Source organism: Mugil cephalus, chromosome 14, assembly GCF_022458985.1.
Source record: "Mugil cephalus isolate CIBA_MC_2020 chromosome 14, CIBA_Mcephalus_1.1, whole genome shotgun sequence".
Lineage (NCBI taxonomy): Eukaryota > Metazoa > Chordata > Actinopteri > Mugiliformes > Mugilidae > Mugil > Mugil cephalus.
In genome coordinates this window covers 6,571,917-6,599,872 of record NC_061783.1, presented here as the reverse complement: position 1 = coordinate 6,599,872, position 27,956 = coordinate 6,571,917, and the positions used below count along the sequence as shown (strand labels likewise).

Genomic DNA, 27,956 nt, shown 5'->3' with positions numbered 1-27,956 from the left:
AATGTTATGCAGCAAACTTCAACATGCTTTTTCTTCAGAAGTGGAGTCTTGCGTGGTGAGCCTGCATACAGGTCATGGCCGTTGAATGCATTGCTTATTGTTTTCTTTGAAACAATTGTACCTGCTAATTCCAGGTCTTTCCGAAGCTCTCCACAAGTGCTCCTTTGCTCTTGGACAACTGATAATTCTTTTCACTCCTCTGTCAGAAATGGCCGGTTTATGGTCAAATGATGTTCTTTTACGGATTATGGCCCCAACAGTGCTCACTGGAATGTTCAGAAGTTTAGAAATCCTTCTGTAACCAACGCCATCAGAATGTTTTGCAACAATAAGGTTGCAAAGGTCTTGAGGAAGTTCTTTGCTTTCACCCATCATGAGATGTTCCTTGTGGGACACCTTGGTAATGACACACCTTTTTATAGGCCATCAGTTTGGACTGAACCAGCTGATATTCATTTATACAAGGGGCAGGATGGCTCTCGATCCCTGATAGATTTCAGCTGGTGTCTTGGCTTTCCATGCCTTTGTCCACCTCCCTTTCTGCGTGTGTTCAATACTTTTTCCCTGTGTTATTTTACATTATTACACATAACTTCAGTTCTGAACTTATTTGTTTTGGTTTCTTTATTTGTATGGATTACTTGGATTGTTACCAACACATTTCACGTCAATAGCACCTTTAGAAATGTGTTTACTATGAAAAATTGTAATGTGTTCAATACTTATCTTACCCCCTGTATATAAAGCAGTTAAACTAGGTGTGTGTTTAGAAAGTCTGAGCTGTGAATCCGCTCTTACAGCTGCTTATCGCATGTTTGATATTTGCTTTGGTTAGCAAATCTGTCCACCTCCCTTTCTCCCTATTTTTCATTCATGTGAATGCACATGGGCTCATTCAATTCAATGAGAAGGGAGGTCCAAAGTCTTTGTTTGGTAGTGTGTATATATGTATATATATATATATATATATATATATGTACAAAAGCCTATATATATGGTACTAACTTAAATGTATGTTGTTTGACTCAGACAGAATATTTAATCCTGTACCTGGTGTGTGTGTACATTCTATTGGCAGTTGTGTGGACCGGTGTCACTGGGACTGGGGACTCAGAAGGTAACAAGTAAATGTACTGACCTGTTCACCTGGGCTGGCTTTTAATCATGGTGTGCCTTCTTGGCACAGACACATGTCAACAGTTTGCTCCTGTGTACTTTGCGCACATATCAACATTCTATGTGCAATCGTGTTTGAGGACATGGCAGACAGTCAACAAACAATGGCACAGATAAACAGGAAGTAACTCCTACCTTTGGCCTTTAGATTCTGATCTTTCCACTGAACTGTTCCAATACTTTCCATATGTTTCTGGAGAGGAAGCAGCTCATACTTGTCTCTGTTATTAAAGATAACAACTGCTTTTGGAATCATTGAAGAATGACCAGATACCCTCAAATTCCTTTCAATTTCAAACTTGTCAGGGATTTTCTTCTACCAAAGCCTCAAACATGTTTACATCGAATTTGTGTTGTGTTTCTCCGTGACTCAGACAGAACATTTAATCAATTAGAAACAATTAATACTGTAGCTGGTGCGTGCGTACATTCTATTGGCACTTGGGTGGATGGATGTCACTGTGGGTGTGTACTAAGAAGGCAACAAGTAATTGCACCGACCTGTTCATCTGGACTGCCTTTAAGGTTAGGTAGGGTGCGCATGGGCCCTTCTTGGCATGGACAAATGTCAAAGCCTGTAAATGCCTGTAAGCAATTTGGTTGTGCAGCTTCATGATGGAGAATAAAGGAGAGTTAACAGTAATCAACAAAAGTGACGTAGAACAGCCATTAATTATCCTGTGATCAGATCAGACGTTGCTAAAAGACCAGTGGTCGGAGCAATTTGGCGGAATCCTTGCTCACAGCACCCTGGTCATGGACACGGCAGGGGGCGAACCTGGGACCCCCATGGGACCCCCTTGGGAGCTGTTGGTCCCAGGCTGTATCTCTAACCAGTACTCCACAGCTTTCCCCCTGTAACCGAGCTTCATGACTTTGAAATGCAAAGAGAAAGTGAGTAGTAGTAGAAACTCCTGTTTGGACCTGTTGCAGGCTGCAGTGAGCATGATTTAATAATTTACACATGAAAACACATGTAGGTAGATTAAACTGTATCTCAGTGACTTTGTCTCAGCAAGTCAGCATACATGACCAGCCACGTATTTAAATAGGACCCAGTTGAATAGAGAGCATACAGTATATGGACCTCAGACTACATTCACACTGCATGGTGCTTCCTGTCCGGTTCCAACCTGCTACACATTTATTCACTGGACAATTAGACATGCCACCGCCCAAGTGCATTTAATTTAATTCTCACTTCCTTTCCCTTATTGTCAAGGCATTATTAGGCTCAGGTAATCCACTGGAATCACCAATTGTAAAATAACAATGTTGTAAAACATGTTTAACATAAGCAGTAGTTGGGTAACTAAACAGTACCAAAAAGTATACTATTGTAGGACAAATCCCAATCCAAATTGAATTCTCAAAGACTCAACCCGTGCTCTGTTTCCAGCATTTGAGCTGATGCCGTCTGGTCGCAGGTTCCGATGTCCAGCCTTTAAGACCCAGAGGAGGAGAGCAACCTTTGTTCCCAATGTTATTCTCCTCCTGAACTCTAAGAACTATACGACGGTCACAATAACTTAAGTCCTCCTGTGTTACACTTGAGTGTAACACAATATCATATGTGCAATACTACCTCTTGTGCAATACTACTTTGACACTTTAACTACGATGTCACTTTAAAATTTTATTGTTTTTTTTTTGTTTTGTTTTTTTAACCATGCCTTACTTTATTTATTTTATTTTTTTCTTTGTCATACCTTATCTGCTGTTTTACAGTTTTATTTTATGCACCGCTCTTCGCCCTCCTAATTGCCCTTCGGGGATAAATAAAGTTTTTTTCTGAATCTGATTCTGATTCTGAAGCCTGATTGAGTAAATCAATAAAATAAACCCCTATCTAGTTAAATAAGACTTATGCCATCCCAAAGAATGATCTTATAGATTGGCCCAGGCAATTCATGCTGCATACATAATGTGCTGTAGAGAAGGTTACGTTCAAGATAATACACCTGATAGATTTCATTTCATCTCATCTCATCTTCTACTACTGCTTATCCTCACTAGGGGTGCAGGAGTTTCTGGAACTTATCCTAGTCATAATTTAACAAAAAAAATGCAATGTGTCCCTCCGAAGTTATATGTGACACTTGAAAAGACATAACAACATGGAGCTTGACTTTTAATGCAAGACTTGTAAACTAATAGAGCTTTCAAATCATCCATACAGTAAACTACTGTGGACCAGCTGAATGCTCGAGGAAGCTCTTTCCTTCTAAATTCTGACTTCATTCTGAAAATCTCAAATATCTTTAGCGTCAGCCTACATCCATGGTTTATCAAGAATTAATATAGGGTAGAAAGTCGTAAGCAAGACAGTTTCAGTACAGAGGAGACTGTTTCTAGGACCTAATGGCAGCATGGTGTCTCATGCAGTATTATCTCTCTGTTTTCATACCGTGTGCCAACCACAACTCACAACAGGAGTCCAAAACCTGTTCTGCCCGTACATCACCTACACATTAATATTTTATGTGCAGTGCGTTTGAGTACATGACAAACATTCAACAAACAATGGTACAGATAAACAGGAAGTAACTCCTACCTTTGGCCTTTAGATTCTGTTCTGTTTCTGAAGAGGAAGCAGCTCATACTTGACTCTGTTATCAAAGATAACAACTGCTTTGGAATTATTGAAGGATGACCAGATACCCTCTTTTTCCTTTCAATTTCAAACTTGTCAGGGATTTATTTCTACTGGAGCCTCAAAGATGTTTACATCGGATTTGTGTTGTGTTTCTCCGTGACTCAGACAGAACATTTAATCAATTAGAAAACCTGTATCAATACTGTACCTGATGCGTGCGTACATTCTTTTGGCACTTGGGTGGATGGATGTCACTGTGGGTGTGTACTAAGTAGGCAACAAGTAATTGCACCGACCTGTTCATCTGGGCTGGCTTTTACGATATGGTAGGGCGAGCATGGGTCCTTCTTGGCATAGACATATGTCAACGCCTATAAGCAAATTCGATTGCGCAGCTTCATGATGCAGAATAAAAGAGAATTAACAGAACCTAGGAAATAAAGTGGAGTTTTTAGTGTTTTCAGTTTGCTCCTGTGTTTACACTACTATCGCTTATTGTTTTGTGGACGTCAGCCAGCTGTACCAAATACAATCAAAGCATTATCAACAACAATGATGTAAGATGGCCATTAATTAAAGCTTATGCTTTGATCAGATCAAACACTGATAAAAGAAATCAACTGGCAGAACCACTGCAGGAGGCTAGAGAGAAAGACCTACTGATCTTTATTCATTTCTGTAGGAGAAAATCTTCAATAGATCTTAAACTATAAATAAATAAATTCATGGGTTAACCTATGCCGGTTGTTGAGAATGTCACAACCGCAAGGAAATGCACAGCTTATTTCTATCCCTTTTGAGCGTTTTGGAGTAGATGTTGTTGAGAGGAGTCGTCAGGCAACAAGTTCTCCAGAGCTCAACTGGATTTTCGCCATTTGAGTTGATCTATGCCCATTAAGTCAGAGGTCCTCTAGATGTTCTTCGGGAGATATGGAAGCCTCTAAATGTTGTCTCTTTTGTCCTGAAAATGAGAGAGCAACACATGAAAACCACATCCATGGCCCGTGAGAATCTGCTGAAGTCACAGGCTAAACAGAAAGAGTGGTATGACCTATCGGCTAGGAGGCGGAGCTTTGCACCTGCTGACCAAGCCTTCCTGCTGCTACCTACTTAAGATAACAAACTCCTGGCAAAGTGGGAAGGTCCTTCTGAAATCAAGTGCAAGATTGGTGAGGTGACGTACGAAATCTGCATGCCAGAACAGAAACACCCACTTCAAACATTTCATAAAAATATGCTGAAGAAATGGCACCCTCGCTCTGCTCCATAGGTATCTACACCCCATTCCCTTTTTGTTTGAGCTGTCAAAGAAGAGGATGACTTGGTTGAACAGTATTTACCCACTGAAGAAGAGGAGGAGAAGCAGCTGGATTTAGCGCACCTGTCTGATGAGAGGACGAAGGAACACCTTCAAATCTTACCACTTAACTTCTTCTTGCAGACACCTGGCAGAACAGACGTGGTAAGCCATCACATCATCTGAAAGGATCCAACCCCCAGAGTGCCTGTTACCTGTCTTGAAGAGAGAGCTGGACACGATGAGGGAGATGGGAGTGACTGAGCCTTCCATCAGTGAGTGGAGCAGCCCCATAATCCTTATTCCATAGAAGGACAAAACATTGAGATTCCGCCTGGACTTCAGAGAAGTTAATGGGGTGAGTAAGTTTGACTCGTAACTCATGCCCAAGGTGGATGATCTGGTGGAGAGCCTGGGCAGCGCCAACTTCATCAGTACCCTTATGTAAGGGGTACTGACAAGTCCCACTTCCCAAAGACAGCAAGGAGGGTTACCGCATTTCGAACCCCTTTTGGACACTTTCAGTTCATAGTACTCCCTTTGGCCTACATGGGGCCCCAGCAACTCTTCAGAATATGTTGGACAAGTTGCTGAGGGGCACAGGATCATATGCTGCAGCCTACTTGGACGATGTGGTGATCTACACTTTGAGCTGGGAGGATCATGTGTCCCATCTGGCAGAAGTGTTGAGGAGAATTTAGGAAGCAGGTCTTACCATTTGCCCAGATAAGTGTGAGATGGCCAAGCAAGAGTCCAAATACCTTGGGTATGTGCTGGGAAAGGGTGTGATCCATCCCCAAGTTGGCAAAGTGGATGCCATAATGTCAGCTGAAAGACCAAGGACCAAATCACAAGTCAATCATTTTGGGGCCTGGTGGGTTGGTATAGGCGCTTTGTCCCGAGTTTCTCTACACTCTCAGTCCCTCTTACCAACCTGACAAGGAAGAACCAAGTTTCAGTGGACAAGAAAGTGTGAGGAGTCCTTGTAGTTTGGGCTTAGTGAGAGCCAACATGTACTAATGCCCATAGTCATGGTCTAGTATGGTTCATTTTCTTTTGTTTTTGAATTAAATAAAGTTTTTGATATACCATAAAGCATTTAGCCTTTTCTTTTGTTTGTTTGTTTGCTGTTTCATATTTCTTTTTCTTCTCTACAAATACACATTTTTGTACATCAGCACCTGCACTTGACAAGGTTTCTAATTAAAAGGAAAAATGGTGAATCCTGACTCTGGCTTCTTCTTCCACCGCAAAACCTTACAGTAACCCTTAATTATCCCACAATGGGGGAATATGTTCCTGCTGTTTGATCCGTCCATTCAATCGCACATTAGCCGAGGCTTCTGTATGTACTAAGACCACCTCTGTGTCTGTTCTGTTTCTATTGCATTTAGGCATTTATAACACAGACAAAACATCATATTCATATATTATCTTTTTATTTACCCCCCTGTAACAGTAAGAGCAAAAAATAAAATCTTATTTCCCATTTAAAAAACAAAACAAAAATAGTAATAGGTCACCAAAAACATGGACAGCAAATGGGGCAACATTATTTTTCCATATGCTGTCTTGTCACTGGTTTACATTTATTTCATTAACATTTCATTAATAACAGTTTTTATTCTGCACAACCCTCTACCTCTGTTACCTCTGAGTTACACAATATATGGCCTTGAGGTCTTTTCCCATGGTGTCACAGCTACAACTGACATTTTTATGTGGCTAATTCATACTCATTTGAAGGGGCTGCAACAAGACATAACAAATAAAAGATAAAATATATGATGTTCATCAGCTCTGAAATCTGCAGATGCCCCTCAGCCTCTCCTCCACTTAGTGCACAAAGTGTTAGCAGTTGTCATCATTTTACATGGACTTAGTTGTGCTATTCAGTCCAGGTATCTCATCGGGATTATATCTGTATTTGTATCCATATGGCCGCAGATGGTACGTCAGGTACTCCAGCTCATACAGCTGGTTGGCATAGATGTAGTGAAAAGACACAACTAAATCCGAGCAGCAACCTGGACCCTGGGGAGGAGAGACAAAGAGGAGCACAGCAGGGGTTAGACTTGTTTGCAGGCTGAATGACTGATGGTTGAAGACACCAGCACTGTTTGGTCCTAGACAATGATGCAACTCACACTCTCTGCTTACAAAAAGTCATTAAACTGGAAGCCCAAGAGTGTTTTTTTTTTTTTTTTTACATCTATTTCAGTGATATTTTATGTGTAGTGGCTGTCTACCCAGACCGTTCTAACAAAAAATATGAACATGAATAGTGTATTTCAATCTTGAGTTATTCAGGTATAAATATATAAACCTCTTTCCCAATTTTGGAGCATGGCTACAGGGTTCCCCATGAAGCAGGAAGAGGGATGATAGGATTCATCACTAAGGGTATGGTACTGTTAAACTGGAATGAATTAAACTCCAAGGTGTTATGTTACTTAGAATAGCCCAATGACTAAGATGGGGTTGTAAAAGTAACATATCAGAATACAATTTAATAGTACCACAAAAACAAACCACAGCTCTCTTGGTTGTTTTAAGCAAATCCCTCCACGTAGCTACGATTTAGAGCAGAAGTGTTATATAATTTAACAGTTTAATATAACTTCCCCATTGTACCTAATAACTGGCTCTGGGCTTACTGAATACTGACTCACTGGGAAACCAAAAGTATTGTCGAGTTATATCTTGGCTTTGTAGAACCTTCAATTAGTGTTCAAACTAATAACAAATAAAGAAGTGATTTTTTTTACTAAAGAGATGGTAAGACAAACAAAGACTTCAGGACCAATTGTAAAAAAAAAAAAAAAAAAAAGAAAAAGAAAAAAAAAGGGTGTGTTTTTTTCCAAATTGTTTTCTCTAAAGTTGCATGAGCGTCAGTGATCATAAGGTACAGGACTGGTAACCACTCCAGAGCAAGCAATACAAGCCTGTACACATGTCTCATGAAATGATACGTAATGTCTCAGATTTTTATGGGAACTGGCATAAAGATTTTTGGAAGAAGGAGCAAGTTTAGCAGGTTGTGTTGTCGTTACTGATACAATGACTGTTAAATGGTGAAATCATGTGCTAAATTTATAGACAATCAGTAATTAATCCCTGGTTTACCATTTGGTAGCAAACTCTCTGACTGCCCCACCCCATTTATCCCAGGGTAAACAATGAAAGAAAGGAACAAAAATTATGTACATGTTACACATGTAAAAGTGCAGGAGGTGATCAAGAAATAATTCTAATAATAAAACTACATCCTTTAAATAATTCAAAACTGTGAAGTTTGCAAACATAATTATGTTTACAGTATCATGAACAGCTCTGCACAAATTTCTGAAAAAATAAACATACCGACACATCCAAGTGAGCTCACATGAGAGATTCAAACGCTGTCAGTCTTGGCTTTTAGTCATTAATAGGGATGCTTTTAAACCCAGGTCATTGTTGTAAAACCAGGAGCGTTTCTCCTATAGGTGGGTTTGTTTGGGCTGTTGTCAACACAGCAATTGCACTTTGTTCCAGAACAATTAACCAACCTGAGCCCGGTTAGAGAGGATGGTCTCCGGCCACTTGTAATCGCTCCCACACACTTTACCTAGGTACCAGTACAACTATGCTTACGTAATTGAAGTACTTCCCCTCAGTCACTCAACAGAGGTTTCTTTCTGCTGCGTAATGCTGCTCCTTGGGAGTGGCCTGGCATTTCCTGCAATTTCTGCATACAATTGCTCAAAACATCAGCGAAAAAAAAATGAAACAGAAGAATTATGCTTTGGTATTTGTTTATTAAGGAAAATGTGCCAATATAACATTTACGTGAGCTGTATAAGTCAGTGTCCTAGGATTAGTTCGTGTGAAATTCAGATTAGAGTCCCTCTGTTTGGTGTTGCAAATGTTTCCAACCAATGTAATGAGACTCAGGAGTTGTTCAGTGCACCATTTTGTTAAAAAAAAAAAAAAGAAAAATTCAGGGATTTGTCAAGGTCTGATCTTCATAGCACATGTTTGTGTAATGTGTGATGACACAGACAAAGAACCTCATCAGACTGGAAAAGCTTACAAAACCGTCTCTTTGCCAAAAGACTTTGGAATAATCCAATCCGCAGTCAGATAGATTTTGACCAAATTGAGGAGATTTATAGCTACTGTTACCCTCCACAGGAGTGGTCAAAGATAACTTGCTGTCACTGACGGACCAGTTAATTCTGAATTATACCAGAGGATACCAAAAGAAAATGTCAGGGTATTGAGGAATAGACTAAAATTCCTCCTGATGATCGATCAGGAGTTACTAGAAATGTTTATTGCTGTTATTGCTGCACAAGAGGATCACACCAGGCACTTTTGCACCTCCCAGATATGCATTGGCTAATTTTCCTGAAAAAGTATAATATTTCTGTTTCATTTGTTTTGAGTCATTTTTATGCAGAAAATGTAGAAAATACAAAAAATAAATACATAAATAAATAAATAATACTTTTAAGCTGCACTTCATACTGCACATAAATGTTACCCATACCCATAGTCTGGCCTACAATTATGATCAAATGGAATAAATGATCCCATAGAACACTGGCAAATGCACCACTGAACATTACTCACAACTCACTGCATGATTATGACCAATCACAAAACTGTTTGCAAGAGCATGGTGTTGAGGGTACTATATGTCACAACTTGGCCTCGATCACTTCACTCAATTGCGCTGTGAACACCAGTGTAGAATGCAACACTGGATCAATATGGAATCAACTACTCCCAGAACCAGAACAAAATATGGGTGTGAAAGCAGCATACACTGGAGGATGAACAGACTTAATCCACTTCACTGCTGTACCATGACACGCATCATGCCGACTAGTCACCGATCATGTGACAATAACAACACCAAGACAGGAGACAGGTGAGGAGCCCAGTGGGTCATTGCAGCAAACTAGCAGTGGTTCATCAACTGCATGGAAATACTTCACTAAAAATGAAACCCATCTACTACTGCTAGCAGAGGAACGGTCCAAATCCTTGGGACAACAGTCAACTAATAACTTCACCAAATGCCATTCAGTAACAATTTAATGTTGGACCATTCAGCTGCAGCACACAGAGAAGGCTTCAAAGAAATATCACTTTTACCTGGAGAACACTATCCTTCCTTAAACCACTGTGCCCATTTATATAGGTTATATATATATCTGCAGCTCACAGCATTGATAAGCTTTTGTGTTTATGTTCAGTTCTGTTGTGTTCTATTAGCTGACGTTGTTGTGGTGGTAGAGCGTGTTTTCTCACAGATGTCAGTGAATGCACCATACAAGAGACGGATGTTATGGTACAGTTGAGAGTTTGCCAAGCCAGCTTCTTTATGGTGTTGCTGTGAGCTCTGTAGACTCTGTAGCTCCCCTTGTGTGAGATGTTGCAATATGTATTCAGTTAAAGAATATAGATTCAATTGTTGCAATGCATTGTGCATTGTGTTTTTAAGAGTGACATCATCTGTGACTATTCAATTTCAATTTCACCACATAGTTGTCGACAAATCAGAAGTCGTTCCACCCCTGTACATGAATGTTTGATTATCTGGTGGACTTCCACACCTTGATTCTTTTTTCACACTGTGGCCCCTTTAGAAGTTTAGTTTATCAGCTTCACCCTTTCTTGAAGAGATAATAAACTTAAGATTCTGTGAAACCTGATAAACTGTCCTGCTGTCTCATGTTTTCATGACAGTCCATAACTTTGAGTTTGTCTGAAATTGTGATTCACACTCCCAAGAGGTCCTATGACTTTTATCCAGACTTTACATCTAGACCCTCAAGAACAGTTAACTCACTGATATGTTCTGAGACTAACTTACCTCAACAGGAGTGTAGTGATCGTAAAGCAGATACCATGGCCGCGGCCTTGGTTGCTGTCTAACAAGGTAATAATCTGGTGGATAAGGATGAAACGTTTGCCTCCCCTTCACATCTCTGCTGTCTGCTGGCTCCACCTTCATTGTCTCCATACATTTCCCCAAAGCCATGTCTTCGATGGTGGAAAAGTGGGTACATTGTCCAGTATCAAACCCTTTGATGAATCTTCTCACTGCTTCCTTACTGAGGACATAACCTGCTCCTCCACTCATGTAGCCTTGGCTGACGAAAGGGGCAAATCTCCTACCCAAATACAGCGGTTTTTCTGGGTCATATTTAGACAAGGTGTGACGTAGATTCTCCACGACCACAAATGTGTCGTCATCTGCTTTCAGGAACCAGTCTGCTTCATCTAGGTGGTGCTCGTAGATGTACTGGTAAGCTCGAATGGTCTTCCAATACAAGTTGTCCCTCCCCTCACTCACATTCAGCCCCACAGTGGGGAAGTCCGTCTTTACCGAACTGATGTATAGTGTTATGGTGCAGCGCTTGGCCCATGTTTCCCTGATGTGTTTGGTCCGGGATTCCAAGTACTTTGGTCCTGTCATGATCCAACATAAGATCCGGGTTGTCTGAGAGGAATTTGTAACAGAGCTTTTCTCACCTGGTGGTTGTACAAACACAAAATATTAGAAATGACAAACTACAAACAAACTAAAAATTCTGTATTTGACCATCTCTCTGTTGCTTGCTCCTATTGGTAGTTTTTTAATAACAGTACACTAATCTTATCAGTGGCTCATAGGCTCATTCACTATATTATCTCACGATTGCCCTTCGAGCAGGAACATTAAAAATCTCAGTCAGGTTTCCTTTTCACAAGTGTTTTAAAAACGCTTCAAGTATGAAATGAATCGTAAAAAGATTTGTTCTTTGGAAGTATTTGTTCACAGTGAACATGCCTGGATATCCTCAGACATAACAGAAATGATATGGTCCACACTCAATTTGGCATGTTTCTTAAGAATAAAAAGAATGGATTATTGATGAATAACCTGACTATAATAACAAAGTATTATATACATAAATTCAGATTTGAGGACTTGAGTTGAAATAATTCCACTGTATACTGTTTTTGTATTTTCACTGGAACTGAATGTTGTTGAAAAAAACAGTCACAGTAATAATATGAAATTTAGTTAATTTAACTTAACAAGTCCTACTCGTCTTACAGTTTTCCACTTAAGACATTTGGGTTTAAGATTAAAAGTATGAGACAAGAGTTCATAATGTCAGCTTTTATTTCCTGGTATTTACATCTTGATGTGTTAAACAACTCTGGACACACCACCCTTTGTTTGAGCCCATCCATTTTTCAAGTGAGCTACTTGAGTGACTGACAGGTGTTTCTTGTTGACCAGGTGTTGCCTTCAAACATTAAATACCTCTGCATGACTAGTCTACTTATTGGCCTGGGTTCAAACCTATAAAGTATGCATTTCTTGTTAAAGAAGATAAACCAACATGAAGACCAGAGAGCTGTCTATGGGAGAAAAGCAAACCATTTTCAAGCTGAGAAAAGAAGGAAAATCAATCAGAGCCATCGGACAAACATTGGGCAAGCACAACAATTTGGAATGTGAATAAGAATGAAACTACCGGTGTATTGAGCAACAGACGACGAACAGGTTGGCCAAGGAAAAGAACAGTTGTTGAAGACAGAAATATTGCGAGAGCTGTGAAGCACAACCCCAAAACATCAGTAAGTGACATCACCAACGACCTCCACAGTGCAGGGGTGAAGGTGTCACAATCCACTGTTCGAAGAAGACTGAGAGCAGAAATCTGGAGGCCAAACCACTCACCAGTAGTAAGAACCAGGAGGCCAGATTGAAATTTGCAGAGAAGTACAGAGATGAGCCACAAAAGTTCTAGAACACAATCTTATGGACTCAAAGTGTGGAGAAAGAAAGGAACTGCATATGATCCGAAGCATACAAGCTCATCTGTGAAGCATAGTGGAGGTAATGTCATGGCTTGGGCGTGCATAGTCGCTTCTGGAACAGGCTCATTAGTATTTATTGATGAGAAATGCATCCAAACCAATCAGGAGGAATTTTATCATGCAGCATGACAATGACCCAAAGCACACTGCCAACAAAACAAAGGACTTCATCACAGGAAAAAAGTGGACGGTTTTGTGGACTGGCCAAGTCAATCACCTGACCTTAACCCAATTAAGGATGCATTTCACCTCCTGAAGAGGAGACTGGCGGGAGAAACCCCCTGAAATAAACAAGAAATGAAAGAAGCTGCGGTAAAATCCTGGAATAATATTACAAATGAAGAATGCCACCAAACAGTTTGGTGATGTCGATGGGTTGCAGGCTTGAGGTAGTCATTGCAAGCAAGGGTTATGTCACCAAATATTAAATGTTATTTACTTTAAGATTATTTGTTCCATTACTTTTGCTCACCTAAAAATGCTGTGGTGTAATACAAACTGTGATATATCCTAAGTTGCTTAACACATCTAGATGTAAATACCAGCAAATAAAAGCTGACATTCTGAACTCTTGTCTCATAGTCATCTTTTGATCCTAAAACCAAATGTCTTCAGTGAGCAACAAAAACAAGGGACTTTGCCTTGCTGTTTCAATACTTTGGGAGGGGACTGTATATATATTCCCCTAACCACACAAAAGAAATTCTTTGTGTGTGTGTTCTTTTGCTGTTGTGTGTATCACTGCTTTTAAGTCACGGTGAAGTCAGTAGAGGAGAAGCAAGGGCAGTTAAAAAAAGTTTTTCACAGTGTCATAAGCTGACATTCTGAACTCTTGTCTCATACTCATCTTTTGATCTTAAAACCAAATGTCTTCAGTGAGCAACAAAAACAAGGGACTTTGCCTTGCTGTTTCAATACTTTGGGAGGGGACTGTATATATTCCCCTTACCACACAAAAGAAATTCTTTGTGTGTGTGTTCTTTTGCTGTTGTGTGTATCACTGCTATTAAGTCACGGTGAAGTCGATAGAGGAGAAGCAAGGGCAGTTAAAAAAAGTTTTTCACAGTGTCATAAGGAAAAATCTTGGTGCCAGATGATAAACAATATCGTGCGTGTGTACACATGCACCTTGTGTGCAGCGTTTGCTTTTACACAATGAGCAATAAAGTCTGTACAAACAAAGAATATTTAGCCAGTAACAAGGAAGACGAAACAATGGAATTGTACTGCAGTACTGCATTGACTCAAGGCATGGCTGTCATTGCGCAGTCACGGTAACGGTAAGATAGTGAGGGACTCATTTATTGATTTATCTTTTCAAACGGAGTCACATATTACCAGACAAACTAAGGGGCCAGAACGCTTACTCATATATTTGGCATTGAAAAACGGAATGTTTGGCACTGAAAAAAGTATTTGGCATGTCAGTTTGGGAAAAGAACGTGGATGAAACAGACAAATAAAAAATGTTTACAGGCTACCGACACCCACAGGCGGTCCAACTCGTTTTGACAAAGATATGATTCGCTCTGGACTAGTTTTAATTTGTAATTATTACAGAGGTCATCTGTGATCTTAATGCCGTTCGAATCGGAATTTGTGTGAGTTGAAGGTGGGTTAGTTTCCTGGAAGCAACCGCTGGATGAAGCATTCATCTTAACGTATGAAATCTTTAGTTAGTTCGCCTGCAGTAGACAGGTGGAACAAGATCAACGTGCAATCCTGAGCCACTTTACGTGGTGGGAGCGGGGTGACTGCGGTTCAAGAAGCCGACCCTGGAAAACGTCCGAACTGTCTCACGGGAGCACCACAGAGGCGTGTGCTCAGCACCATCCTTTTCTCTCCGCTCACCCGGAACACCGCATTCAATAAAGGGCGCAGTCTTTCTCAGTCCATGCGAATCGGAATTTGTGTGAGTTGAAGGTGGGTTAGTTTCCTGGAAGCAACCGCTGGATAAAGCATTCATCTTAACGTATGAAATCTTTAGTTAGTTCACCTGCAGTAGACAGGTGGAACAAGATCAACGTGCAATCCTGAGCCACTTTACGTGGTGGGAGCGGAGTGACTGCGGTTCAAGAAGCCGACCCTGGAAAACGTCCGAACTGTCTCACGGGAGCACCACAGAGGCGTGTGCTCAGCACCATCCTTTCTCTCCGCTCACCCGGAACACCGCATTCAATAAAGGGCGCAGTCTTTCTCAGTCCATGCGAATCGTCATTTCTGAGATTTGATCTTTTTGCGTAAGAATGACGAAAGGTGATTTGTGTTCGTAATTTCTTTCAATAGTCTCATCACATCGTTTTTAATTATCTCTAATAATATACATATATATATATATCAGAGATTTCAACTAAATAATAAAATAATAAAAGCTGCCAGAAAGTGTAAAATGCCCTCTGACATGCAGAGGAGTGAAGCGGAAAGTAGCTATGAGACATAATTATGGATAGTAAATTTGTTTTTTAGTTTTTTGTCTCGTACGAATGCGGCACATGAAACACAGGCGCAGGGGGTCGTTTCTAAATCACGTGACGCCGCCAGGTAAAACTAATCCCGTGCAATAGGGCTATCGACTAATAATTCTTCCAAAATCAATTGTGTCAGTTATGAAAGAAGGAAAAATTAAGATATACATATTACAAGATGCGGAATAAAAATTTGAGCAATAGTTACAAAGAATTGATTAAAATAATAACTGTAAGAAAATTAGTGCTTACCTATATGTACGTGCTGTACATCTGATTTGACATGTCTCGTGAATTGTTCGATGGAAAGGTTCGGGTCCAACACATAACGAAGAGAGAAAAATCCAGTCATCAGCCCAATAGCGAACATGAAATTAGACGTCAATTTCCTCATCCTCTCTGCCTGTCACACAGATCAATTAGTAGATAAATAAAATAGCTACAAAATAATATAATAATAATAATAAAATAGAGAGAGAAAAGAAGAAATAAAACTGTTGATGTTGTCGAATTTAAGAACTCTAACTAATTAACTAACTGCGTTGCCATTTGACAGATTTACCACAGAAATGATTGTACTATTCATAGTCTGTGGAACAATACAGAGCCAAAGCTGATGACACACTTTTTTTCTGCTACGACTCTGATTAGACCTATCAGGCGGAGCCAAAACTAACACCTCCCTAGAAGCAACTGCTGGATCAAGGTTCATCTTTATGTGTGAACTCTTTAGTTAGTCCACCTGCTGTAGACAGGTGGAACAAGATCAATGTGCCATCCTGAACTACTTTCACGTGGTGGGATTGGGGTATTACCGCTTGAACGTAAATATGAATATTACTACTACTACTACTACTACTACTACTACTACTAATAATAATAATAATAATAACAAGTGATATAATTTTATTTTATTAGTGCTTTCAATCAAAGTTCTGTACAGGCAATTAAAAACAGATAATCAGAATAAAACGCAGACTAAAACAACTGAAATACAGAAATTAAACCATTTATACAGTTTAAAATATCGAGACAAGTCAAGACTCATGTGAAGCAGTTTGAACTTTGCTTTGACATTTGAACATTCCTGCCTAATGTCTTGAGGAAGACTGTTCCACAACATCGGTTCACGGAAAGGAAAAGCACCCTGACCAACAACTTCTCAGAACTTTTTATTACACCATCACTACAAGGGTGTGACCATACCGTTCTCTCCGCTTATCGTCTTGAGTAACCATTGTCAAAAATGGGCGCAGTAAATTACTGGAAACAGTCTGTAATCAATTCAATACTTTCATCAAAAACAGCCCATGCAGAAAGTATACGGCATTATCAGGGAGCACAGCATGCCGTAGCCCAACCAGAAGTCAGTTGCTACTGTAAATATGCTCTAAATTTGGTCATTTTCAAACTCTTGGAAAAACCTTCATTTATCCAAGAGTACAACAAGAGTAAAGATTGGCCTGTGTAAAAGATAATTAATAAAATAACAGAATAAAAAAATACAAGTATTGGCATATATACAAAGACTATTGAATTGCACAGATGTTTATTGCAGGTATTGCACAGAGTTTCACACTGGTGCATAGCAGGAAGTGTTGAAACCTTGAGGTGTGACAATACTACACATATTATTGATGTGATATATGGTTGATATGTTTGTTGTGGGGCATAACGGCAGCAGGAAGGATAGACCTTCTGAATCTTTCCTTCACACAACAAGGGTAAAGCAGTCTATCACTGAAGCTGCTCCTCAGTGCCGTCCGATCACCCTGCAGGCAGTGCTGCTAGAATTATTGTTTTGTCCACAAACATTTCATTGCACCTTTAAACCTGTCTTAATCATGCACAATCAGAAATAAACTCCAGTCTGATTTAGCCGTTCTCTTGTTGGCTCAGGAAACTTAAGAATTCACGGTCTATAAAGTTTTGTTTCACTTGAGGTGTGTTGTTTGATCTACATAACCGTTTAAGGAGACATCAAGCCATGAGCAAAACATTCTGGTTGTACAACATTCCCATGATGCTCTACTGGATCTGAGCGGTCAAGTCAGTTTCTGTGCTGGCTGTACAGTGGACATAGGTAGGTCCATCTGTCCATCCACAGAATAAACCACAGAATAAACCATTCTGTCGATGGTTTATTTTTACATTATATTGTTGCACCCTCTTCCTTCGTGATGGTTAGAAATATGGACTGTACATAAATCATTACATATCTCTTTTAAGTCACAGACTGGAGCAACAGCTCCACCAGCTGCTTGTTCCCAAGATTCATTATGTGGGCATATATATAAATCCATTCTTAAGAGTTAAATTTATTTTGCTTACATGCAAAATAAGACATGAAAATCATGTATCATTGCCACCATTAAACAATGTCCCCATTGCTAAATCATCACCATCATCACCACTCTTCCAACCCAAATTGATTCAACTTTGTTACTTTGTAGATTGCATTACAGGCACAGATCTTGTGTCAGTGACAAGGCATCATCTGACCTCTGGATGACTTCTGTTCCCTTTAGCACACCACATATGATCACTATATGCTTGTTTACTATTTAACTGTTTCGAGGTTTCCCTTCAAAGACCAGCAGGTGTGTGTGTGTGTTTTTTTTTTGTTTTGTTTTTTTGCTTCCTGTTGGGGGCTGTTCCAAAAGACTCTGACACCCCAGCTTAGACACCCCAGACGCCCCGCCTCAGATGTTAAAAAAAATGAAGTATTCTGAACAAATATTTTTTTATTGGATTATTTATTTATTTAACAACCATTACATTGCTTAAATGCTTTTTCTGATGCTTGGTGGTACTGGGACAAAGCGGCATATGTGGCAATAACTAATTTTAATGTAACACTCATTCATACTTACCACTGTCTCTCTCTTTCTTTTTTTTTTCTTTTTTTTTTTTGACCTCCTCTTTTTTTCTCCCTCTATGCGTGTCCTGAGAGGTAGGTTCGCTTCATTTTACAGGCAGCAGCAGAGCAAACCAGCTTGGGGCTGTCCCCATTAGGGAGAATGTTATTTCCTTCTTCTGTCGTTTTAATGTCATGGTTGAACGATAGGTGATTTCCGCTACCTCTTCCATGTATTTTGCCGAACTACTGCTCCAGGCCAGTGGGTGGCGGTAACGTGCCTTTTACATGTTAACCAGAAGAAGGGCTTCTTCCTGTATAAACAAGGACATGAGTTGAATAACTACCCTTGTGAATGTTGACGTACGGGTCTATCCTCGGAAACTACAGTGTGTGTTTTTAGTGTCTACCGGTAGAAACTTGTTCGTCGGCGTTGCTCGACTAAATGGCGGCTTCTGCCCACCTCTCCAAAGTCCGCCGTCTTTACAAGAGGATCCTGGTCCTGCACCGCTTCCTGCCGATAGACTTGAGAGCCCTCGGTGACCAGTATGTGAAAGGCGAGTTCAGAAGACACATAAGTGCAACACCCGATGAGGTGAAGAGATTCATGACAGAGTGGGAGGTAAATCATTTAACTCTAAACGGACCCCATTCAGAAGAACACTAATGGAGGCACGTGGGCGGCTGGTCCATCTCTGAATGTTATTTTGCATGTGGAGATGAATCTGGAGATAAATTGAAGGATTTTTAAGAGGTCTTCTCTCTAACTGGGAGAACACGCGTCTGCTTTATCTTTTTCATCATTGCCATATTGTACCAGTTGTATGTCGTTTCCAACGTCTCTCTACTTGGAGGTCCTCATCAGAAATCATTGGGCAATCTACCTAATTTGATCTGTTTAAACAGTGGCCATTGGGACAACTACATAATTAACTTAATGATTACTGAAGCCTGGTTTACTTTTGACTGCAGGAAGGCAGGTTAAAACACAAGAAAATACATTGTACAATACGGTCAGTAAGCTCTCGTGGCACCCCATCGCTATGAACAGCTGATGAACAAAAAATGACAGACTACCATGAATGTCTGGGAGGATGACAGAGAATACTCGTCAGCCCTTCTCTGACCTAGCATTAATGTCTGTCCTGGGCAGTCCAATCACAAGAGGCCAGAGTACAGGGGTGAACACACCCAGAGATCCAGTGTGGATGGGGTCTAGTGGCAGCGGCTGTTATAATGTCCCACTGTGCCCCTAATGTTGTCAGGGGTATACAGAGAACAAATGGAATTACTGAATACAGATTGATAGGCTGTTAAGCCCACTTTTTTACTGCATTTGGGTGATGTTTTGTGCTTGGTGTGCTACCGGGTTAGATTAAATGTTAAATTTATTCAGTCACCTACGATAAAACAAAACCTTACAATTTCTGATTCTGACAAATACCTACAAAGCAAACAAATGTCCAAATACCTGAACCTGCTCTGGTTTAAACCTGTCTTTAAACTAAAGCTGAACTAATTAGGCTGTCTTTGGTTCAGAGGATGTCTCATGAATGTACGTTGCTTTTTTGTCTTATGGCTTGCTTGTGTTATGTCAGTCCATCGCCACATGATGGCAGAGAAGTCCCAGTAAAGGCAACAGTAAGGAACCGATGGCAGTGAATATTAATATAGGATTTTGTACTGTTGAACATACGTTGGAACAAAAATAGCAAGATGAAGTTTGAACCTGAAGAGGACATCCTCAGACAGTCAGGGAGAGTATGTTGGAAAATGAACCCAAGCAGAGCAGTGATCACCTTGCAGAGACCTGAAGGAGCTTGGTATTTCATCATGCTACCCACAAGATTTTTACATAGATGTGGTGCATTAATGTAAAGTTAAGTATATCTCTTACATCTGCATTAGCACAGATGAAATTAAATTGTGGTCTGGTATTATTACCCCTGAAATAACTTATCACTGTGTTCTTAAAGCGTTAGGTTTAGCTGTGTGATTTTGTGCCAGTTTAATTCATTTATTAATTTCCAGGAAGCTTGAAAACCAAATTACAACTAAACCTATACCACGTGTTACCTTGGATATTGACCATGGTGGCTGTAAAATTCAAAATAGTATCATTATAAGCCACAAAAAAAAAAACCCACCTGGATTCATGCTGGTGGGGATCAGGGTATCGGTGTACACATCCTCTAGTTCCCAAAATAATCTTAACTCTGACATTATGCCAGATCTCCCTTTTATGTCAATATGGGGAAGAGACAATGTTTTCCAGAACAATTACGCACTGCTGGGACATGGTAAATCACCCATCTGCAGGTAATTTCTTTAATGAAGTAGATGATTGCAGCTGGAATCCTGAGAGGTCTCTTTGTCATTGGTGTGGAGGCAGTCCCTTTCATTATGCCTCTCTATATCGGCATGCATTGTTTTCAACCCAGAGTCCATTTGGATCGTTACTAACCATGTGATGAGTGGCTTCCTGTTGTGTTTACACACACTTTTGGCTGGAATTCAGTGGAACATAGTGAGATCAAAACCACCACAGGAGCCATCCATATCTGGATTGGGCTGGAAATGTACAGTGGACTGACGGCTTGGTCTGTGACTAATTACTGCATCATCTGGCCAAAAATATCAGCCTTCGGTGTAAAGTGGTTTAAAAGTCAACTTTTGTTTCTGAATGTGGAATTGAGCTGGCGCTATTGTGGCCAGATACAGTGATAGTAAGAACTTAAGTACTTTTATCGCTATTGATTTTCTGATTCGATCAAGAGGGTTCATGGTATTGCCACAATATTTTACCTCTCGTCTCATCTTGTGTGTGGCTGTGCTATTGCCCAGTTTTGAATTAGAATTTTGTTTTTTTTTAAAGACCAACCCTCCTGATGATATCTCAAACCCTTCAGTGGCAGCATTGGAGGTGCTAGAAGATCAGAATATTATCTGCCTTCCGTGGGAAAGTATTTAGATTGAGGCCTCATTAACACCTAGTATTGACATGTGTCCTGGTTGGTTTGAGCTCCAATGGGAAGCTATAGGTCTGCGTCTTCACAGCTGGACTTAAATTTAAATACAATTGCTATGACTACCACCGGTTTCAGAACCATAAGCAGCTTGGTTTTTGTTTGCAGTGTCCCGCAAGACAGCTTGATACAAATTGTGGGCTGCACTGTGTGCTGTCAAATGTTAGGCTGATACTTGTTATTTAACTCTGCTCTGGTGTTAATTATTTCAGAGACCCACATAAAGCTCAGACCTTGGAAGCATTCATAAGCTTACTAAGTTTACCACTGCACTATTTTCAGCTGTGGAATGGAGAAATCTGCAGTATTAAACAAGTAAACCTTCACCAATCAACCACAACATTTGAACTACTGAAAGTAACTATCATTGACCATCTTGTGGCAATACAGAGTTCTGCTGAGGAACTTTTGGACCTGTCAATCATGTGGATGCCACTTAGACATCTACCACCCACCTAGACCTGTACATATACCTCCTTGTACATCCTTCACATTCTATTGGGTGGAAGGCCAGAGTTGCCGTTGGAGTGATTCGGTTGGTAACAGCAGTTGCATTATCCAGCTATCGAGAATCCACCAAATTCTGTTATATCACAAACAAAGCTGGAACAGCGAACACCTTGTCCCGACTGTCCCCACGTGTCCGTTCACTGGAATGGAGGCGAATTTCCACTCCACCTCAGCTTTTTCCACAAAATTAGGAAGACTGGGAACAGACGAGGAGCGAGACTCTAAAAGAGATTACAAGGCTTGAGTGTTCGGTGTGTAATCCATTTATTTCAGAGGCACCCATGGGAGTTTTCTGCTCCAACTAAATCAGCTCCATCGGGCCAAACAGGCACTACATTTCATAAAATGCTTTCCCAGTTTTGCCGTCAGAAATTTGCCATAAAGTCAAGGTACTGTAGCTGACCACTGTAAAGCATTTTCGTTGACAACAGACAGGTTAAATATACAACAGATGTAAAAATCCATTGACTTACCTGTTTGCCTGTGTTACCTGTGACACACAGTATTTTATCGTACTTAGATTAGTTAGCGTACTTTCAGCAGCTGTGGACATACACGTCTCCAAGTAGGACTGTATTAATAGTCAGTTTATTTTAACATTCATTGCATTGAACGGTTTTATTATGTCTCATTTTGTAACATTTTACTTTTGGTGAAGATTGCTTGTGAGCAAATATTTTTTACTAATGAAAGGCTCAGAGCATACACACCACAGCTACAGCCAAGAGTGATTTCGGTCTGTCGTCGACTTATTTAACTTAGCTTGCTTAAGATGAGTCGTTGTTGCCCGCATGTGTTGCGCACTGCTGCTTTTGCTGGCAAGAGAGAGCGGAGGTAATCACATTAGGGTTGGGCGGTATCCAAATTTTGATACCTTCATACCGTGTCCACATTTTACCGCGGTATACGGGATTACCGTGACTAATCAAAAATTACGAAGCACACGTCAATTTACACACACCACCTCAATAACAACATAATGTGCACAATATTAACAACTTTTATTAGCAACAGCCTAAGAAGTGCGAATACAACAGTCAAACAATTAAATTAACCTGACCATCCAGAACAGGTTTTGCGCCGAATGCGCCGCACACACACCGACAGTGGACATAGAATCATTTTTAGGCATTGAATTAATTATATCTTATATTTAATCCTTATCTCCTATATAAGTGCACTGCATTTTTTTTTAATGACTGTAACGACGGTATTGAAACTGATACCGTTGCTTTTGAAAGACACCGTCGGTATACCTTATTACCGTATTACTGCCCAACCCTAAAGCACATCCGTATTGATGGCTACATGACGCAAGAGACATCCCCACAGCAAAGGTGAGCACTCAGTCCTGTTTGACCAGATTTTCTTTGATAAAACAACCGAATATTAATAATCACGCCCTTAACATGGCTTCAGAAGTAACTTACAGTCAGTCAAGTTAACCTGATGCAATGACAGTAAGACTCATTTCGACAAGTGAGTAGAAACATAAATAAAAAAGTATAAATAACATTGTTGGAGTGTTCCTTTAAGCTCTAATCCTCCTGCCTCAGGAAAGACATTTTATCCTTGGCAAATATTCAAGATAATTACATTATGTACAGGAAGGAGCCTCTTAGATAAATGGCTCGTTATTGCTTGCCGAGCTTGAGAGCCTTCCAAAAACCCAAGATGCTTTGTGAATGGGCAAACACCAGACATTGACTGTGTGCTCCTTATTCAAATGATTAACGGCTTTTCAGAAGTGGAACGCATGCTCGTGGGATGATTCATATGCAGCACTGGCAGCTTTGACTCATCACACATGGGCTGAGGTTAACAAGACTTTTCATTCTGCAGAAAGAAGAGATCCATGTGCACAAATTCAACCCGAGAGACACCAGTGCTGGTAATCAAAGAATATCACCTTGAGTGTACGACCCAGTGGACATGAAAACTTTCTTTCATTTTCCCATTCAACAGAACAAAAATTTAAAAATAAAATGGAGTTCCGGTGACACTACCATTTTGATTTAAATTTGATCTCTCTGCTCCTAATAGAAAATGTGAAGGAAAAAGGAATTTTCTCTGGTAAGACAAGCAAACCCACGATCACACCCATGGACAGAACATGGCTTTAGAAATGGGTGTAAGTAACGGACGCATTTACTCACACAAGATCACGCCCAAAACTTTTCCATTAACTATCAATGCTAAATTGCAAAACTTGTGTCTCTCCCTTCTGACGGTAACAGTAATTACAAAACACTGGATGTGCATAGGACTCTTCTTCCTCTGAATGCCGCCACTGGTGCGAAGAGAATAAAAAAGGATTACCGTTTAAAAAAAAAAAACAAAGTGAAAGAGGTGAACAACCAGGTTGGCAACCGATGAACGTTCTGCTCAGGTTGATGTGCACAAAGTAACTATGTCCAGTTAAGGTTAGCATTTCCTCAGTAATCACCAAGGTCTTTATTTACACATACAAGTTAGGACATTGTTCACCAGTAGCTCGTGACACGTTTTTAGTGCTTGGGTATCTGCAGGATTAGTGTTTTCACAACTGGAGCTGGTGTTTTAAGCGGAAACATGACATTGATTGGCTATCTAGCCAACATTGTAGTGCTGGATAATACAAAGTTGGAATTACAGTGGACAGGATGTGCATGATACTTGTGATAATGTGATGTATTATCTCAAGGACACAATAAGGAAGATTCACAATGTGGAAAGGTAAAGATTTTTGTTTGCTTAGATGTTGTTTTAAAGTTTTAAATTGTCTTTAAAAACATTTTAAATGTGGTAATCTGGGTTGACTTTTTGCATACCTTTTTTTGGTGACAGTCATGGATGGGATGCCTTTTATTTCTCAGTTAGAAAAGCTTAAGGTTCTTCATGGCTATAAGCCTGCAGGCCCTGTAAGTTGCTTTAGTCAGCTTTCATGAGCTTCATGTTTGAGACCTTAGTCTCAAGTGCCTCTTTCTTGTGTATATTTAAGGGCTGGACCACTTCTTTGCAGAGAAACCTACAATTCAGTTGAAGTTTGAGGGTTTTCTTTTGTTCTACCCGACCAACTTTTCCAGCAGCTGTGGCTGAAATTGACCGTCTTCATATCAAAGTAGGCTCTTAATATCCCACTTCTTTATCAGAGTTTGGACACTAGTGATTTGTTGTCTTTTTATATCCTGAATTAAAGTGTTCAACATCCTTGCCTTGGAAGTTCTTTCACTGTACTTTTGCTTTACCCATGTCTTCAGTATTCAGTAAAGTCAGAGCGTTGACTATATACAGGATTTAAATTATATGGGTGACAAGTGTGGCAACTTACCCTTCATAACAATAAAAATCATGCAGACCATGTGCTAAACACTGTTTCTATTCGTGTCTGTGTTTGAACTGATCCTTGTCTGCCTGCCTCCTTGCAGAAGTATAAGGACACCCTGCAGACACAGGTACTGGAGTCGGCGGAGGGGCGGCTCGGCTCGGTGAAGTTCGGGATCGACCTGTCAGAGGGCCAGCTTGGCAGCCTCCAGGACGAACAGATAGGTCAGCTGTACGAACTCATGCTGGAATCCACCAAACCCAACCGACAGTTTGACATCCAAGAGGACGGCAAGTGAGGCGGTGCGCTCGGACTGTGTAACACAAAAGGTGCTATGTGGAATTCAGACAAATAATGTACAGTATTTCCTCTGAGTGCTTCAGATGAAGAGTGGTATTCAAAGGCCAAGCAGAGGCTTTTAGGGATATTTGATTACATTTAAAGTGCTGTGTAATATCTCTGTGTTCCTTTGCTTGTCTCTTTTACTGTGACAATAAAAGAGGTTCCTCGTGCTCCTTCGCAGATGCATTAACGTACCACTAATAAGGTTGCTTTTGTCATTTTTTTTTTTTTTTTTTAGCTCAAGTACCATTGTGAGCTCATGATGATGAAAAAAAAGACAGCGAGATGTGTCTTCTTGGTGAGGATGCACAGCAGAGCCTCATACAGTCTCAGTGCTGCTATTGTTCGGGGGTGAAGCCCTTATTATCCACGCGGACACAAAGCCACCAGCTGTGTGTGTGTGTGTGTGCTGAGGAGGAGAGTCCATAGCGTTAGTGCATCAGCAACTACAAGTTGGCTTTTATAAGTGCTCTGATTGCTTCCCACTGAGTTCAGGCATAATGTAATTTCTCTGGAAATAAGTCCTGCACTGTACAGACATAACTACGGCTAATAGAGCTTTTGTCCTCAATCTGCTCCCTGCTTTGAACACCACCACCTACGGACTTCTCGGTTTTTGTTCTGTAGACATGTTTTTATTGTCCTTTGAAATACTTTTTACTTTTAGAATACTTTTTTTCATTTTCCCCATTTACTTGTTAGCGCCTTCTCAATGAGAACTTCATTTGAGCCAGTATCATTTAGAAATTACGACTAATTCAGTTATTGCAGAACGAAAAAAAAAACTGAATTATGAAGTGAGTAAAAAAAAGCTGTAGATAAAGCAAAATATATTTTAAATTTCATATTCTTCATAGCAGCTTTTACAACAGTTCCTAAGGACTGTCCACATATGAGGGCTGAGCACTGATTGGATGCTGCTTCTTTACGGTCTTCTGTCACTCAGTCAGTCAAACGTCCCATACAGAGTCTGAAGGTGTGATATGTCCATTGTCATTTATAAAAACAGACATTTAGTGCATTTACATGCAGATCTTAATTGAGCTATGCTCAAAATTCGACTTTCTGACCACAGTCCTTGTCCCAGTTTACATGCAGTGGAAAAATCGAATAAGCCACGGGAACATGTCCTCCTCCTCCACACTAGGTGGCGATATGTGTCTTTTCAGCAGGTTAATACCACATCAATACAGTCCATTTTCCGGTTGACCCATTACATCATATATTAAAGAAGAGTCCTTCATGCGGCGGACCAGCATTTCAAACAACAACCATAGGGATAATATTACATTTTTTAAATCTCGTATGTAATGTTCGCGCTACTTCTGGTGCAGATAAGATGGCGCTATCCCTCTGACATTTTTTTTAGCGGCTCCGTTTACCTTCTTCTTCTTCCTCGACCGGCTTTCTTGGATGTTTTTATTCTGGGGTCACACGCCAGCGTGGCGTTTGTGGAGCACGAGCACATGCATTATCCGATTAAAAAATCCGGTTCAGCGTATACATGTCGGAGAAAATTAAATTCCAATCGCATTATCTGGGCGTCTCAATCAGATAATGAGAACTCCCGATTTTAATCGGAGTAACATGTTTACATGCACTTAAGTTCTCCTGTTATAGTCCGATTAAGGCAATAATTAGTTTTTTTCACGTGCATGTAAACACACTGACTGTGTCACTAAGCCCCAACTAGCTCAGTTCACATGCACACCTCTGCCAAACTGCTCATGGAGATATCGTTCATTCATCTTTGCACCGTCTGGAGGTAAAAATCCATTCCTGTCTTCTTATTGTTCTCCCTCAGTAGTGGTTTCTCTGCTGCCGTCTGAGCTTAAATTACTAATTCACACTAGTTAAGGTGTGACTTCTTCGATTACATCAGTGCTTCCCAGGAGGAGGTGTCGTTAATTGGTGATTGCTGAGTCTGGTAATTCTAATGAACTCGTCGTCCTCAGCAAAGGGAACTCTTGGTTTTCCTCACAGGGGCGATGAGAACTGGTTTCGTCATAGTGTTTGATGGTATTCGTGTCTGCACAAAGATTAACGTTATAAAAATGTTAATATTTAATAAACTAACCTTGAATAAAACATTTTATGTGTTTTTGTTGTCATGTCCATAACTTAGGAAAAACACTTAGGAATGGCAGTTAATTGTCTTCTATGTAGTTTTAACACTCTCACTGCCCTGACTGGACCCTCTGGGGAGCTGGTTTTTGGCCCACGGGATGTATGTTTGAGCACCCCTGCTTTAAAAAGAGACCTAGTTGTCTTACAGGTCACAGTCGGTGCGTTTACATGCAGAGCTTAATCGAGCTATGCTCAAAATTCGACTTTCTGACTACAGTCCTTGTCCCAGTTTACATGCAGCGCAAGAAAATCGAATAAATGTTCTCCTCTTCCACACTAGGTGGCGATATGTGTCTTTTCAGCGGGATAATACCACGTTAATATGGCCTGATTTCCGGTTGACCTATTACGTGATATAACAAACAAGAGTCGTTCAGACCGGCATTTCAA

The 27,956-nt window shown here is 40.3% G+C and overlaps 2 protein-coding genes across 2 annotated transcripts; one reads left to right on the top strand and one right to left on the bottom strand.

Annotated features, from left to right (window-relative positions):
* Positions 1-6,486: 6,486 nt before the first annotated feature.
* Positions 6,487-16,049, bottom strand: si:dkey-202e17.1 (uncharacterized protein LOC555344 homolog). The gene is made up of 3 exons (XM_047604208.1): positions 15,653-16,049; positions 10,933-11,594; positions 6,487-7,103 (listed from the first exon to the last, which is right to left on the bottom strand). The coding sequence occupies exons 1-3, from the start codon at positions 15,792-15,794 to the stop codon at positions 6,939-6,941; spliced, it is 969 nt and encodes a 322-aa protein (XP_047460164.1). The 5' UTR covers positions 15,795-16,049; the 3' UTR covers positions 6,487-6,938.
* A 2,507-nt stretch (positions 16,050-18,556) lies between these two features.
* On the top strand, positions 18,557-25,640 carry sdhaf3 (succinate dehydrogenase complex assembly factor 3). Its single transcript, XM_047606006.1, has 2 exons — positions 18,557-18,879; positions 25,201-25,640. Exons 1-2 carry the CDS (start codon positions 18,703-18,705, stop codon positions 25,393-25,395), a joined length of 372 nt encoding a protein of 123 aa, XP_047461962.1. The 5' UTR covers positions 18,557-18,702; the 3' UTR covers positions 25,396-25,640.
* The last annotated feature ends 2,316 nt before the right edge of the window (positions 25,641-27,956 follow it).

What these genes read in the sequence shown, in the direction of transcription:
- sdhaf3 (XM_047606006.1), top strand. Translation starts at nt 18,703, where the DNA reads ATGGCGGCTTCTGCCCACCTCTCCAAAGTCCGCCGTCTTTACAAGAGG. An exon ending in GATTCATGACAGAGTGGGAG is followed by an intron (nt 18,880 to 25,200) that starts GTAAATCATTTA and finishes GCCTCCTTGCAG; the next exon opens with AAGTATAAGGACACCCTGCA.
- si:dkey-202e17.1 (XM_047604208.1), bottom strand. Translation starts at nt 15,794, where the DNA reads ATGAGGAAATTGACGTCTAATTTCATGTTCGCTATTGGGCTGATGACT. An exon ending in TGTACAGCACGTACATATAG is followed by an intron (nt 11,595 to 15,652) that starts GTAAGCACTAAT and finishes TACAACCACCAG; the next exon opens with GTGAGAAAAGCTCTGTTACA. An exon ending in ATCACTACACTCCTGTTGAG is followed by an intron (nt 7,104 to 10,932) that starts GTAAGTTAGTCT and finishes TCTCCTCCCCAG; the next exon opens with GGTCCAGGTTGCTGCTCGGA.